This window comes from Girardinichthys multiradiatus, chromosome Y, assembly GCF_021462225.1.
Source record: "Girardinichthys multiradiatus isolate DD_20200921_A chromosome Y, DD_fGirMul_XY1, whole genome shotgun sequence".
In the NCBI taxonomy this organism is placed as follows: Eukaryota; Metazoa; Chordata; class Actinopteri; order Cyprinodontiformes; family Goodeidae; genus Girardinichthys; species Girardinichthys multiradiatus.
Window position 1 is genome coordinate 23,645,464 of NC_061818.1, and position 14,404 is coordinate 23,659,867.

At 41.2% G+C, this 14,404-nt stretch overlaps 2 protein-coding genes across 2 annotated transcripts in view; both read left to right on the plus strand.

Annotated features, from left to right (window-relative positions):
- Positions 1-5,057, plus strand: part of LOC124863782 (dynein axonemal assembly factor 5-like) — a 40,642-nt gene extending 35,585 nt beyond the window's left edge. The window contains 3 exon segments of the mRNA XM_047358268.1: positions 392-548; positions 906-1,097; positions 3,841-5,057. Of these exon segments, the coding sequence (XP_047214224.1) occupies positions 392-548; positions 906-1,097; positions 3,841-3,986 (495 nt within the window). The 3' untranslated portion in view covers positions 3,987-5,057.
- A 4,178-nt stretch (positions 5,058-9,235) lies between these two features.
- On the plus strand, positions 9,236-14,403 carry LOC124863678 (MAPK regulated corepressor interacting protein 2-like). The gene is made up of 5 exons (XM_047358109.1): positions 9,236-9,836; positions 9,915-9,984; positions 10,361-10,500; positions 13,136-13,234; positions 14,071-14,403. The coding sequence occupies exons 1-5, from the start codon at positions 9,785-9,787 to the stop codon at positions 14,148-14,150; spliced, it is 441 nt and encodes a 146-aa protein (XP_047214065.1). The 5' UTR covers positions 9,236-9,784; the 3' UTR covers positions 14,151-14,403.
- The last annotated feature ends 1 nt before the right edge of the window (position 14,404 follows it).

The window sequence follows — 14,404 nt, forward strand, 5'->3', positions numbered from 1 at the left end:
TTCATTCCCTCCTTGTGTCCTCTATCCTTCCTTAGTTACTTTCTTTCCTCTCTCCCTCCAGCTTTTGTAGGTACTGTATTTATAACCTGACCTCTGTAGAAAAAGTTGCCATAAATTTATGGTTGAACTTTTACTTAATAAACATGTAGCAACCCTGACTGTGTTTCTGAAGCAGTTTTTTATGTTTTTAAAATGCAACTTGACCTAAATCTTGCTAAGGTAATGTTTCACTGTAAATGTAAAATAAAACCTTATTTACCTTATTTTAAGACTACCATGGGAGATTGATTTAATGATTCTCTGCAGGTTCACTCCGTTGCCTAAAAACACATTTGGTCAATTACTGACTAGATTTATCCCTTATTGAGTGTCAGTTGATGTCTTCATGCAGCTTCTGTGTCTGGAGGAAAGGCTGAGCCCCCTGGTGTTTTCAGCCCTGGAGGAGGACTCTCAGATTAGCAGACTGTTGGCATGTCGCTCTCTTTCTGCCACACTCGAGCTAATCAGAACCAGTTTACACCACGAGGCTCTGAACAAGATTTATCATGGTAGGAGACTCTTAGATCTCTGCCTTCTTTGCACATCTGGTCACATTGGGTAAGGTGTCTTGTTTTCTCCGGGTCACAGGGTAGAGGTTATCTCTGTCTTCTAATGGCGTTCCTTACATCATTTGGAGAGCGAGACAACCACTTCCCCTTGACATGGGATCCTACTCGGCTGGATGCAAAATTAACTTTTTATAGCACCTTGGAATTCATAACCCCTTGAACTCTAATCTCATTAAATCCCAATAAAATACATTAAAGCTTAGGACTGTAAAATGTAAACAAAATCCAAGAGATATAATTCTTCTGCAAGTGCTATAGAGGCCACCCATCAGCAGAACTGACAGGCTTTTTCCACAGAACTGCTGAAGCGTCTGGACGACAGCAGCGAGGAGGTTCGCAGCGTCGCAATGCAAGCCGTGGGTCTCTGGTTGTCCAGCCTGACCAAAGACTACAACCCCGAGCTCTATGCTCCCCATCTGCAGCTCCTCTTTCAGCAGCTCCTGCTGCACCTGGATGACCCTGACAGCTCCGTGCAGGACCAAGTGCTGGGTGAGACTGGGTGGGGGTGTTGATGGGTGTAGAATCCTGTATAGGGATGATAGGAATTCAGGATGACCTCTGTCGAACATTTTATTCCACTGGCATACAGCCAACAGCACATCTTCTCTCTTATTTCAAAGCTCTCCTTTATTCCTCTTTTCCACTCAGTTTATCACTCAGAAAGCAGTGGGAACATTTTCAAAATACTTTAGATCCATCGAGGACCGGGTCAGCTATGCAAAGAGAGGTCACCAACAGACAATTAACTGAGGAGTGGTTTCAATGATTGAACTGGAAGTCTTAATGTCTAAATAACTCAGTGTTCAAACACTTGTGAAAGGTTTATCTGTGTGTGACCAGACTAATGATAACCACATGAGGAACCCCTCTCCCTCTTCCTACCTCCTCACATCTGTCCACACGTTCATCCCACTTAATCCCTCCATCTTTTATCTGTCAGTATCCCTTCCTTCTTGCCTGGCCCCTGTTTTCTGCAGCAGCCCATGGCTTCTGGGCTGCGGTTTACAGCCCCATCAGTGGAAAAGTCTGAGCAGCTTTTCCCAAAGTGTGCAGCTCTTGAGGATATTTTGCTCTTTCCGTACTTATCAGGAATGTTAGCTGTCATTACTTCTGACAGGACGCAGGTGAGCGTTGATGGCTTGGCCAAAGCTGAGAGGCCTCATGATGAGATCTCTCATCTCCAGCTCTCAAGAAGACAGAGAGTGTAAAATATGAGAGGGTGGGTACAGACCTTCATCTGGTGAGCATTCTCATTCAGTGAAGTAGAATAATTTTTTGGAAGAAATTTACAGTGCAGTGAAAATGTTTGCCCCCTCTAAATCAAGAATTTCTTATGGTTAACCAAACCTTTTAGGTCCAGTTGTACTAGTGACACCCAGGCCTGAATGCCGACCTGTAGAGTCAAGAAAACACTTAAATAGAACTTGTAGGTGTAAAAATCTCAAAAAGCAACTCATCTTGCTGTGATCTGAAAAAAAAGAGCAAAATAAAAAGTGATTAATATCTGTTAATCTGGGAAGGATTACAAAGCCAAAACCTTCCCAGGAGGGGCCAGCCTACCACAATCACTCCAAGAGCACACCCATGACTCCTCCAGGAGGCTACATAAAACCCCAAAAAATCTAATGCACTGCCTGGCTTAGCAAGCAGTGAGGCGTGTGAGCTTACACCCTCCCATTAACATGTAATGGTTTAAGCTGCAATAGTTTATGGATTACTTTTAAAATCAAGTTAAATTGTACATTTCTAAAAGTTTATTACAGAATAAATTCGCTTTGATCTGGATCTTACCGATTGTAATCTGAAAGATTACTGTTGGTTACCAGGCTGTTGTGTTTCATTTAAATAACCTTCATCAGACAAACACGACTAACTGGAACTGGCTTTGATTTTGAGAATAAAAGTGGGATTTTATTTGACATAATCCTCAGCAAAATGAAATAGCTTCTGGAGGCAACTGTTTGTATCAGTGTTTTTGTTTAGGAATGTTAGAGGGAAGGAGCCAAATACAAATGCATTACAAAAAAAAAAATATTTTGAACTCCATGCATCACTTTTCTTCTACTTTGCAATGTTGTGCTACTTTGTGTTGATCTATCACATAAAATCCCAATAAAATCCATTGATATTTGTTGTTGTGACAAAATGTGGAAACTTGAAGGGGCATGAATACTTTTGCAAGACTCTTTAAAAGTTTTTCCTTTTTTGGAAATCTATAGTTGACCACCTGTAAAGTGTTCCCATCCCATGAAGTTAATAAACATATAGGTTGGCTAAGAGTCTATAAAATAAGCATGGTGCCTTCACAGACAGCTCGGAGTCTCTTTGTGAAATGAGATGACCTCACATCGTGGTGAGCAATCGTCTGCTTCTGACCGCACCCCGACGTGGAAGCATTCCTTCCTGGTGTTTGAAGCGCTCTTTGTTCCCTCCCTGCCCTTTGTTCTGCTTTGTCTCCCTCTGCTTGTTTCGGTTAATAGTTGATCCTTTTCTTATGCTTCTTGTATTTCAAACGCATGTCTCTGAAGTGGCTGGATGTCTGCAGCGCATCCTGACAGAATGATGGACAGCGATCCCGTCCACTCCCTCCTTGTCTCACTGTTGGCACGGGTTTAAATCACTTTTCACAAGCAGTCATTGTTCTTAAATTCAGAGTGTGCCCCCCCACCCCACCCCTTTCCTCCCCCCCTGCATTCATTATGACTGAGTAGCAATTAAATAAAACCTTAAAATCCCCTAAATAGCAAAAGAAAGTATCATAGTGGCTCAATCCTGCAAACTGATTGCATGTCACTACTGGAGAAGAAATTTTACATTTTCATCACTTAAGATTTCACAGACAAGACAGCTGTAGGGAATTCACTACACCCATAAGATCAACAGATGAAGAAAAATGAAAAGGACTTATCGCCTCCCTGTGGAAAGATAGGTAATATTTTCATGAGCAAGAAAAAGTCATCACCGCCATCTTCTGGTGAGCCTGCTCCTCCACCCTGATTATGGAAAACATTCAGGTTACTTCTGATATGTGGTACATAAAACACTATGGCTCTATCTCTTTGGTAAGCAATAAAAAAAACTTTAATAAAAAAAAAAAAAGATGCTGCAGATGCTTTTCCTAATTTACGTCAGTCCGGATTATCAAAAGTTATTTTTATTAGCTAAATGCCGCAATAAGTTGTTCCTTTAAAGTAATACACTAAGATTACACTGTGGTTCTTTGTCTGTGCAGAAGTCCTGAAGAAAGGCAGCTCGCTTCACACGTCTCTTCTGCAGAGGGAGGCTGAGGCTGTGAGGGACAAACAGAGGAGTCCCCTTCACTGTGATCTCCTCCTGCAGCACGTCAGCTCGCTGCCCACAGAGACTTTACAGCACTAAACTGACAGAAGGAATATGCAAAACATGCAGACTCAAGTTGATGTCTTGACTCTTCATCAAAACCAAAACTATTTTATTGTAATTTACTACAGTGTTAAACATGATTGACCTTTTTAAATATTCCTATATATGTGTTTTTCTCAGCGTATTTTAATGCGTTCCTGCAGTCATTCCTGTTAAACTGCTGGAGTTCAGATATTTGCTGTTGGGATGTGTTATTATCTACAGGAGTAAAGACATGTCAGGAAATCTGAGAACTGGGATTTAGTCTTGAAAGTACAGTGCATTTCTTTCATCAAAAGCCATTCAATGAAACTTAAAAAAAACATCTAAACAAATGTGAATTTAAATAGCATCACAGTCCGTAACTTTTCGATCTATTACTGTTATTTTAAATGGTGTACTTTATTTCTTTAATTTTGAATTTCCGGAATAGATTGAAAGCATAACTTGAAGGGTTACAACACAGCATGAAAAAGTATGCAGTACTTTCCACTTCTTAATAAGTATGCAAAAAATAAAGTATCGAAAAACATTTTGTATTTCAGACTGTTCCATAGTCTTTAAGGTCCTTCCTTCCTTACTTTCCTCACTTTCTTGAAGCTCTTGAAGTGCTTCCTTCTTTCATCGCATCCTACCTTGTTCTTTTTTTTTTTTTTTACATGTCCTGTTGCTGCATTTCAGGCATACCATGTAGAGCAGATGGTTATTTACATGTGCCAGAGCAGTATTGTACAAAAAAATTATCTCAAGGAAGTAATTACTTAATTAAGTTTATTAATTTCAGATTCAGTCCATCAATGTAGTAACGTGTTTGTATGATTTTCAACCATTTAGGGTGTGTGTTGGTGAGTTTATGTGTAAAAATAAGTGTGTTTGTTTTAGGTGGGTGTACAGTGGATATAAAACGTCTACACATCCCTATTCAAATGCCAGGTTTTCATGATGTAAAAAAAATCACATCCAGATAAATAATTTCACAACTTTTTCCACCTGTAATGTGATCTTTAACTTGCAATTGGAAAAGCAAATCTTTCAGGGAGGTGAAGTAAAAATAAAGAATTGAGATAATGTGGTTGCATAAGTGTACACTTCTTTTTATAACTGGGGATGTGGCTGTGTTCAGATTTTACCAATTCAATTTAACATTAGTTTGAATGTGAGTCAGCACACACCTGTCACCAATTAAAGTGCCTCTGATCAACCCAAAACAAAGTTCACCCGTTCTAGTAGGCATTCCTGACATTTGGGTAACCACATCTTCCAGCACAATCTGTGGTTCGCAGAGAGCTTCCAAAGCATCAGAGGGATCTCATTATTCAAGGATATCAGTCAGGTGAAGGTTACAAAAGAATTTCCAAGGATTTAAATATACCATGGAACACAGTGAAGACTGTCATCAAGTGGAGAAAATATGGTACAACCAAAAACAGGATGTTCGTCCAAAATTAATGATAAGACAAGAAGAAAACTGGTCAGGGAGGCTGCCAAGAGGCCGACGGCAACACTGAAAAAGCTGCAGGAATTCCTGGGAAGTACTGGCTGTGTACTACATGTGACAACAATCTCCCATCTTCTTCATTTGTCTGGGCTATGGGGTAGGGTGGGAAGATGGAAGCCTAACCTTCAACAGAAAAACATTCAAGCCCGACTGAATTTTGCAAGAAGACATTTGAAATCTCCCAAACGCATGTGGGAAAATGTGTTCTGGTCAGATGAAACCAATTATAGACATCATTTCAAAAAGGTATGTTTGTCGCAAAAACAACATTCCTCATCACCAAAAGAACACCATGCCTACAGTGAAGGATGGTGGTGGCAGCATCATGCTTTGGGGCAGTTTTTCTTAAGGAACTGGGTCCTTGGTCAGGGTGCAGGGAATTCTAAGTAGTTACAAATACCAGTTAGTGTTGGCACAAAACCTTCAGCCTTCCGTTAGAAAGCCGAAGAGGAACTTCATCTTTCAGCACGATAATGACCCAAAGCACACATCTAAATCAACAAAAGAATGGCTTCACCAGAATAAGATTGAGGCTTTGGAATGGCCCAGCCAGAGTCCAGACCTGAATCCCATTGAACATCTGTGGGGTGATCTGAAGAGGGCTGCGCACAGGCGATGCCCTCGCAATCTGTCAGATTTGGAGCGGTTTTGCAAAGAAGAGTGGGTAAATATTGCCACATCAAGATGTGCCACGCTGATAGGCTCCTACCCAAAAAGACTGAGTGCTGTAATAAAAGCAAAAGGTGCTGCAACAAAGTATTAGTTTAAGGGTGTGCATATTTATGCAACCAGGTTATTTAAAGTTTTTTATTTTATATTTGTACACTTTAAGGGTTTCAGTTTGTTTTTCAATTGCATTGTACAGGTTATAGGTTCACATTAAAGGTGGAAAAAGTTGTGAAATTATTTGTCTTGCTGTCATTTTTTAACATTATGAAAACCTGGCATTTGAACAGGGGTGTGTAGACTTTTTATATCCACTGTGGGTGTGAGTTTGTCACCGGGAAGTGAACATTTGTAAGTGTGGCGAGAACTGTAGCAGGCCTCCAATCCAGAGCATCTAAGAGCAGCAAAAGGCAGGTAGACCCGGCTCTGGAAGGCCACAGCAGCCAGACATAAAGCATCACCCCAGGGCAGTCATACACCCCACAAAGAACCCAGCCACAGTTCATCCACAAGCCAGCTGTGCAGAATAAGCCTGGGAACCGTTCCCCTCAGCATCTCAGGGCCCACACCAACCCCCGGCAGCAAAACTGCCCAGCACCAAACCGGAGAACCTCCAGAGACCCCAACGCTTCGGGCAGGCAACACCTCTCCACAGCAGTCAGAACCCGGAGGGTCCAAAGAATAAGAAGCACACTGTATTCACCATGGGGGGCAAGTCCCTGAGAGGTTTGGAGGGATGGATGCCCACTAGAGCCTAGCACAGGCCCCACAACCCTCAACCAGCTTAAAAAAAAAAGACTCTGAGAGCCATAGGCCACCAGATGGGGGCCCACCACTTTAGACATAGCCCGAGCACCCACACAGACACCACCCCACCAAGGCAGGCAGCCCCCTGTCCTGCGGAGTGCCGTCAGAGACCCCAAGGGCATCCCCACACCCGCAGTCCCTGGCTAAACTGACATAAGCTCTATGGTGGGAGCAAGGGGACCATGCCATGCACGATGTGTGTCTGATAATGTGGAGTGTTGGGATGAATGGAAATGTGTATGTCTAACGTTGGGGTTGTGGTTGGATGGTGTTTCCCCAATGCCCTTAAGGCCCATTGTCCCACATCCCAACACCCTACTGCTGTGTGGTGTTGCATATGTAAGGGAGGAGTTGCCAAGACACCAGCACTTCCCTTCTTGTCCCGCCAGTGCCCACATCAGTCCAGCACCAACCGATGCAAGAGACCCCCCAGAGATCCCCAAAGACACCACGAAGGAGGCCCCACAGAGGAATCACCCCCCTCATTTCTTACTTCATTGATTCCTTCCTTCTTTCCTTTTGTTCTTCCCTCCTTCTGTTCTTTTGTGCTCTGATATAACAGTATCTTCAAGGCAGATTTACATAATTTACTTCTTCTTTAAGATTAGCATTAGTAATATTAACAAGATTATTGGTTCAATATTATAGATTATTTATACTTAGTATTTTTGTGACAAGTTAAGTTCTTTAAAATGATTTATTAAAGGAAAATAAAAGTTATTAAAACCAACCTGTCCCTTCATGAAAATATAACTGCCCCTTGTTGTTAAATCATGAATTAACTTTTATTAACCCCATTTTGTGGTTTAATTTCAATAGCCACACCCAGGCCTGATTACTGCCAGACCTAACAATTAAAATCATATTAATATCAGGGTATCCAGTCTCTAAATTGTAACTTCTTGTAACTCACTCCAGATTGTTTGCAAATGTTAAATCAATAAGCGTTTTACTTTTTTGTGTTAACCTGACTGAAGACTATCATTTGATGTAACTTATATTTTGACATAACTGCTTTCAAGTTTTGTTTTAAATCTCAGCTACAGAACACTTGACGGTGTCTATTACATAAAGGAACGCTCCTCTTTTTCCTCGATTGTATCTTGTCAATAGGGGGCATATCCAGGGACATTAATCATTTGTGTTAATATGTAAATGTTCAACCAACACTGTGATGTTTGGAGCAAACCATGTTCCTGACCCTCTGTTGGTGCTCATTCTTGGTCTGGTGGTGGCTATGCTGCTATTGGAGCCTGGGCTGGGCCTGCTAGTGATAGGGTTAGCTGTGTGGTAGCTGGGCTGCTACTGGGGCCTAAGATGAGACAGGTTGTCTTTTTGATCCTGCTGACCCTCTTTTGCATCCAAAATCAGGAGCTGTGTTAAGTTAGTAGACAGTGAATCAACAAGGAGAGTCCATTCTGGTTGTTTCCACTTAGCAAGGTCATACTGGAGCTGGACTGTTTCACAAGAGTATCTAAGGTAGAACATTTCTAATTGGTTGAGGTGCAGGGTTAAGATGTATATCCCCACTTAGCAGTAGGAGGAACATTAAAGTGCTGTAAGCATATTTCTTGCATTTATGGGCTCCCATTGCTCAAACACCCCCTAATGTAACTGAATTTGAACAATCAGAAAAAAGGGGAGCATAGTTCCACTACGCTGATGGAAAAACTCATTCCAGTTATCACAAACAGCTGTTGCTACCAAGGGAGGCACAACGCTTATTAGGTTCAGGAGGCAGTTTCTTCTTCAGATAGGACCAGGTTGGTTTAAATAGCTTTTACCTTCATGCCTGTTTCACGTTTTCTCCGTTTGTATATAATGACTGTTTCTCAACTGCTCTTGGATCTATTTAGACCTGGTGTGATGTGTTGCTTTTTGAGACTTTTTAGCCTACTCCATGTTGTGAGGTTCTTTATAGGTGATTTTTTGATTCTAGGCTTGGGGGTGGCTAGTGACATTGAACCAAAAAATTTTTTAACCATAGTAAGTCATTATTTAACAATAAATTATGTGTTTGATCTGAAACATTTAAATGTAACAAAAAGGCAAAAACCTGTAAAGGGGAAAATAGTTTTCACATCGTTGTATCATGCTACTACTGCCACTTCATTTTGAGTTGTCTAAAACTAGCTCCAATTTATTTTTGCTGAGTAACTGCATTTAAAAACTAATTCCAATAAAGAAAACTATTTGTCTCATTGAGATGTTAAACTGTCACAATTTACTCATAAATACTGACTAAATAAAAATAAAATCTAATTGAAGTTCCAGGCAGAAGCTCAATCAGATAATCATCCAAACCCACATATATATTTTTAATTAATCGCAAATATTTTCGTATGTTTTCCTAAAATAGTTTAATTTAATCTGTAGTTGCAGTAGAATGGCGTCAAAGGGACGCTGTCTCTTTAAGGCGTTGAAGGAGGCGTGTAGGGGACGTCGGTAAGACGCGTCCAGAGTCCCCTGAATGACTGCTGTTGTCTGTCGTTGTGTGACATTGTGACAGGGCAAAACTCAATAGAACCAAACGGTTCGGATGCGCGTCTGCAGGTGGAGCAGAAAGGAAACTAGAGGGAAGGGACGCATGATCCGGAGATGCGTCACTGCAGCTGGTTTATTTTACGCACAGAGAAGCTGCGAGGCGCACCGCTCACTTTCTATGAGGTTGGCCGCTCTGCTGTCAGCGTGTGAAATTCAGCTAGTCTGACTGACCTACATCCAAAGATTTTTTCTCAGATTCTCAGAGGAATGTGTTTACCTTAAAGGCGTAAAACAAAAAATAGAAATAGCCTTAACGCGCAGGTGGATTTCCTCCCCCGTGATGTACACAATCACCAGAGGTCCCAGCAAGCTGGTCACGCAGAGAAGAACAGGTCAGTCTCTGAACTTTTTAGCAACCACAAACCTTCACTTTTCAGATACTCATGTATGACTTTGAATTGTTTCTGCAGGACCCACTCAGCAGCTGGAGAACAAAATAAATGACTTCAAGCACAAACAGACGTCCTGGAACAAGCCAGAGTAAGTGCACTGTCTCTTTAAACTGATTTAAAATTAGAGAAACTTTCAAGCTGTCAGAAATGTGACTTCATTTCCCACCCGCCTCTTGTATTTTGTTAAAGTGTGTTTAAATGAATCTGGGTGCAGCAGTTCAGATCTCTTTAATCCAGAACACACCTTTTAAACTCTGCGTGTTGTTATCATGACTTTGAAGCAGCAGAAACGACCCTGAGTGTGTTTCAGTGTGACCTTGGCAGCACGTTACCTCTCTCATTCAGCTGTTGTAATCTGACTTCTGCTCAGCCAAGCGTGTTTGAATTTAGGTTCAAAGGGCAACACTTTTTGGAAACATGCTTTCTTGCAGTAGTAATGAATCATATCTCTTTCCACCTGCCAGCCTTCCTGCACCCAGGATAGTTTTCAACCGTCTGAACGGAAAAAAGCACCATCAGCCGGCTCAGGTGCTGCCCGCAGACAGCAGGCATGAGGAGACTTTCTCCCCCGAGCACGAGAAAAATGTGAAGTTTGTCTCTGAAGGTAAGGAAGACCAAACAGAGCTTTTCGTTGTCTGCGCTGCTGGTTTCTGTGAATGACTTTGCTACTATCAGAGTTTATTTTAGGGCAACAGATTAAACACCTCCCTTCATTCCAAGGCGACTCCCGCACAGCTGTTGTGACACTGATAAAGCAGAGAAACTCTCTCACACCCACATTTCATACTTGTCAGAGCTCAAGTGCTGAGGGGGTCGTTTGATTTCAACCCACTAGATGCTCTGAGGGGACTTGGAAGGATGGAGAAAGAGAGGTTCTTTTGGGACGACACAATGCGGGGTTGTTTTGTTTTTTGAGATTCACAGAATTTCTGTCTCTAGGAAACCTTGTTTGGTTCAGCTGCATTTGCTTTCTGCTGGCATTGAAGCTCGGCCAAAGCAGCTTGTAAACAACTCCAGTAACCTTGTGGTTGATTGGACAAGGGCATAAAGCAGATCCAACTGCTGTTTCATTCCCACTTTTAAGTTTTTCTGCATTGCAACCACAAGCTTCGGTGTATTTAAATGGGACTGTATTTGACAGACCACCACAAGGTAATGCTAAAGTGGAAGGAATCTAATACCTGTACCTAAAATCCAGTGAATAAACTCCCTTCAGAAGTTGCATAATAGAGTCCACCTGTGTGCTATTTAATCTGAGAATGAATGCAGCTGTTCTCTGAAGGCCTCCAAGGCACCACGAAAACCAAGGAACGCAGCCGACGGGTCAGAGAAAAAATTGTGGAGAAGTTTCAAGCAGAGTTATGTCATAAAATATCCAGTGCTTTGAATGTCTCACTGAGAGCAGTTCAATCATCATGCAAAAGAATGGATGGAGTATGGCACAACTACAAACCTGCTGAGGCATGGCCATCCTAAACTGACTGATTGAACAAGGGCCTGTGAAGATCCACAGCTCAGGTGGGAGACTACAATTAGTACTCCACAAATTTGGAGTCTCAGGAAGTACATGTTCGGGTCAGATGAGACCATGTAACGCTCTGGCCGAACAACAAACGCTTTGAGTGGAGGAAAACTAAAACTGCACCTCACCCTGAACATGCTATCCCCACATGGTGAAACATGGCAGTGGCAGCATCATGCTGTGGGAATCCTTCATTCAGATTGTCATAGCTGATGGGAAGATAGATGGAGCTACATGGAAGAATCCTGTAACCAGCGAGATGACTGTGCAGACAGCCAGAGCTACAATAGAATGGTTTTTGCTCAAAGCATAGTCATGTCTTTTAAATGGCGCAGTCAATGTTCAGACCTTGATCCAAATGTGAATCTCTAGCAAGAGTTAAGATACCCACTGTTAACGTGACGGAGCTTGAGCTATTGTGCAAAGAATTGGTGACATTTTCTTAAATACAGGTCCTTCTCAAAATATTAACATATTGTGATAAAGTTCATTATTTTCCATAATGTCATGATGAAAATTTAACATTCATATATTTTAGATTCATTGCACACTAACTGAAATATTTCAGGTCTTTTATTGTCTTAATACGGATGATTTTGGCATACAGCTCATGAAAACCCAAAATTCCTATCTCACAAAATTAGCATATTTCATCCGACCAATAAAAGAAAAGTGTTTTTAATACAAAAAACTTCTACTTTCTACTCCAGACTCAGTCCACTGCTTCCGCAGGTCCCCCAAGGTCTGGAATCGGCCATTCTCCACAATCTTCCTCAGGGTCCGGTCACTTCTTCTCGTTGTGCAGCGTTTTCTGCCACACTTTTTCCTTCCCACAGACTTCCCACTGAGGTGCCTTGATACAGCACTCTGGGAACAGCCTATTCGTTCAGAAATTTCTTTCTGTGTCTTACCCTCTTGCTTGAGGGTGTCAATAGTGGCCTTCTGGACAGCAGTCAGGTCGGCAGTCTTACCCATGATTGGGGTTTTGAGTGATGAACCAGGCTGGGAGTTTTAAAGACCTCAGGAATCTTTTGCAGGTGTTTAGAGTTAACTCATTGATTCAGATGATTAGGTTCATAGCTCGTTTAGAGACCCTTTTAATGATATGCTAATTTTGTGAGATAGGAATTTTGGGTTTTCATGAGCTGTATGCCAAAATCATCCGTATTAAGACAATAAAAGACCTGAAATATTTCAGTTAGTGTGGAATGAATCTAAAATATATGAATGTTAAATTTTCATCATGACATTATGGAAAATAATTAACTTTATCACAATATGCTAATATTTTGAGAAGGACCTGTATCTGTAGTTGTGCTAAACTGGTAGGAACCTCCTGTAAAAGACTTGGAGCTGATTGCAGTAGATGGTTTCACTGGTCTTTAGGTCAATGTTTTCAGATTTTTGTTTGTGAAAATATATATATATTTTTTTTAAACAAGGTATAATTTTTCTCCCCTTTGTGATCAAGTCGTACCTGGTTCATGTCAGATGCACTGAGGTTTGTGGTTGTAATCTTAACAATGCTGTTTCAGGGCCTGCAGCTACCCTTGATTAAATCAGTGTGACTGCACACTGATTTATTTGTCCTGGTAGACTTTACTCCTTTAACTCTGTGGATGTCACTTTAATGCAGAACTGTTTTCATTTTGTATTAAGCGCAAGCTGGTAGGCATGGCTAATTGCCAAGACTGCTCTGACTGAGCTGTTTCTTCAGCCTGGCAGGAGGTGGTTCAGCAGGAGGAAGGTCAAGGAGTGGAGGATTCCCAGGCAGCAGTTTACTACAAAGAAGCTACTCCTGGGCCACACATGGACAGTGAGTATAACCGCTTCTTTTCCTCCTACAGTTCTGCTTCTAAAGTTTGATATTTACTCTAGCCCTTGTTTTAAGGGTTTGTATTAGAAAAAACCAAAACAGCCTAGAAGAAACAAATTATTCAAATAGCGAGCTTTGGTGAGGCATAAAATATCACATTTCTTTTTAAACTATACTAGCAAACTTGGATGTTTCTATTCTCATAAAAAATGTATTTGCAAAGTCAAACTATCACCACTAGAGGGCAACAATATGATAGTCGTTTTTATACCCAACAAACATTTTAACACAAACGGTAATAGGCAGTGAGTTTTGTTCTCCCAGCTAAAAAGTAATTTATTTTAACTCAAATTATCGACTTCTAATTTTTTTTTTAAGTATTTGCATCCACAAGCTGTTGTATTGAGCAATCTGGCTAAATGTGGTCTAACAAAATGCAGTGATGCATGTTGAAGTGTGCCATGTGTTATGCATACAAAATATCTTTACAGAAATTACATGATTGCTGTAACCACTGATGAATTATATTCCTAAAAACCTGAATGTTTTGACAATTTCTAGGATCAGATTTTTAAGAGTAACAAACAAGTATTTAACTTGTGATGTAACTTCTCATTGTGACCACTAGAGGGAAGTGTTCCAAACATCACGGGTTAGAAGGGCTTTACATGCACCAGTAAATCTAGGAAAAACTAAATACTTTCAAATGTTTTGCATTCCAATCAAGATAGGACGATTTAATAAAGTATTCATCTTTTGTTAAGAATAAATCACAAGATTATCTGCAGATTTTATTTTATACCGATGCTCCCAATCTTTGTTTCCTTCCTTTTCAGGCTTTGCGCCCATCGATCTGGATGAATGGTGGGCCCAGAGCTTCTTAGCCAACATCGACAAGCTGACGTTCCAGACTTGATCAGATGCTCTTTGCCAGTCAGGAGGTGAGAACTGAATGGCTCACCAAAGGTGAAATGAAGCCTTCTCTGTAGGTGTAATGACTCGGAGCACCCTGATGTGGTTTAAATGGACTGACAGTGCTGGAACGCTGACCCAAAAGCTGCTGAGAACTACTTCGCTGTGTCTGAGACTGGATACAGGATAGTTTCTGGTGTTGTTGACAGCCACAGCAGAGACAGTTTCAATGCAGTAAAATCGTGTTTTTTCCAAGAT

Excerpts from the sequence above, each read along its gene's own strand:
- LOC124863678 (XM_047358109.1), top strand. The coding sequence starts at position 9,785 with ATGTACACAATCACCAGAGGTCCCAGCAAGCTGGTCACGCAGAGAAGA. Across the intron at positions 9,837-9,914 it reads GGTCACGCAGAGAAGAACAG|GACCCACTCAGCAGCTGGAG; the intron begins GTCAGTCTCTGA and ends TTGTTTCTGCAG. Across the intron at positions 10,501-13,135 it reads TGTGAAGTTTGTCTCTGAAG|CCTGGCAGGAGGTGGTTCAG; the intron begins GTAAGGAAGACC and ends CTGTTTCTTCAG.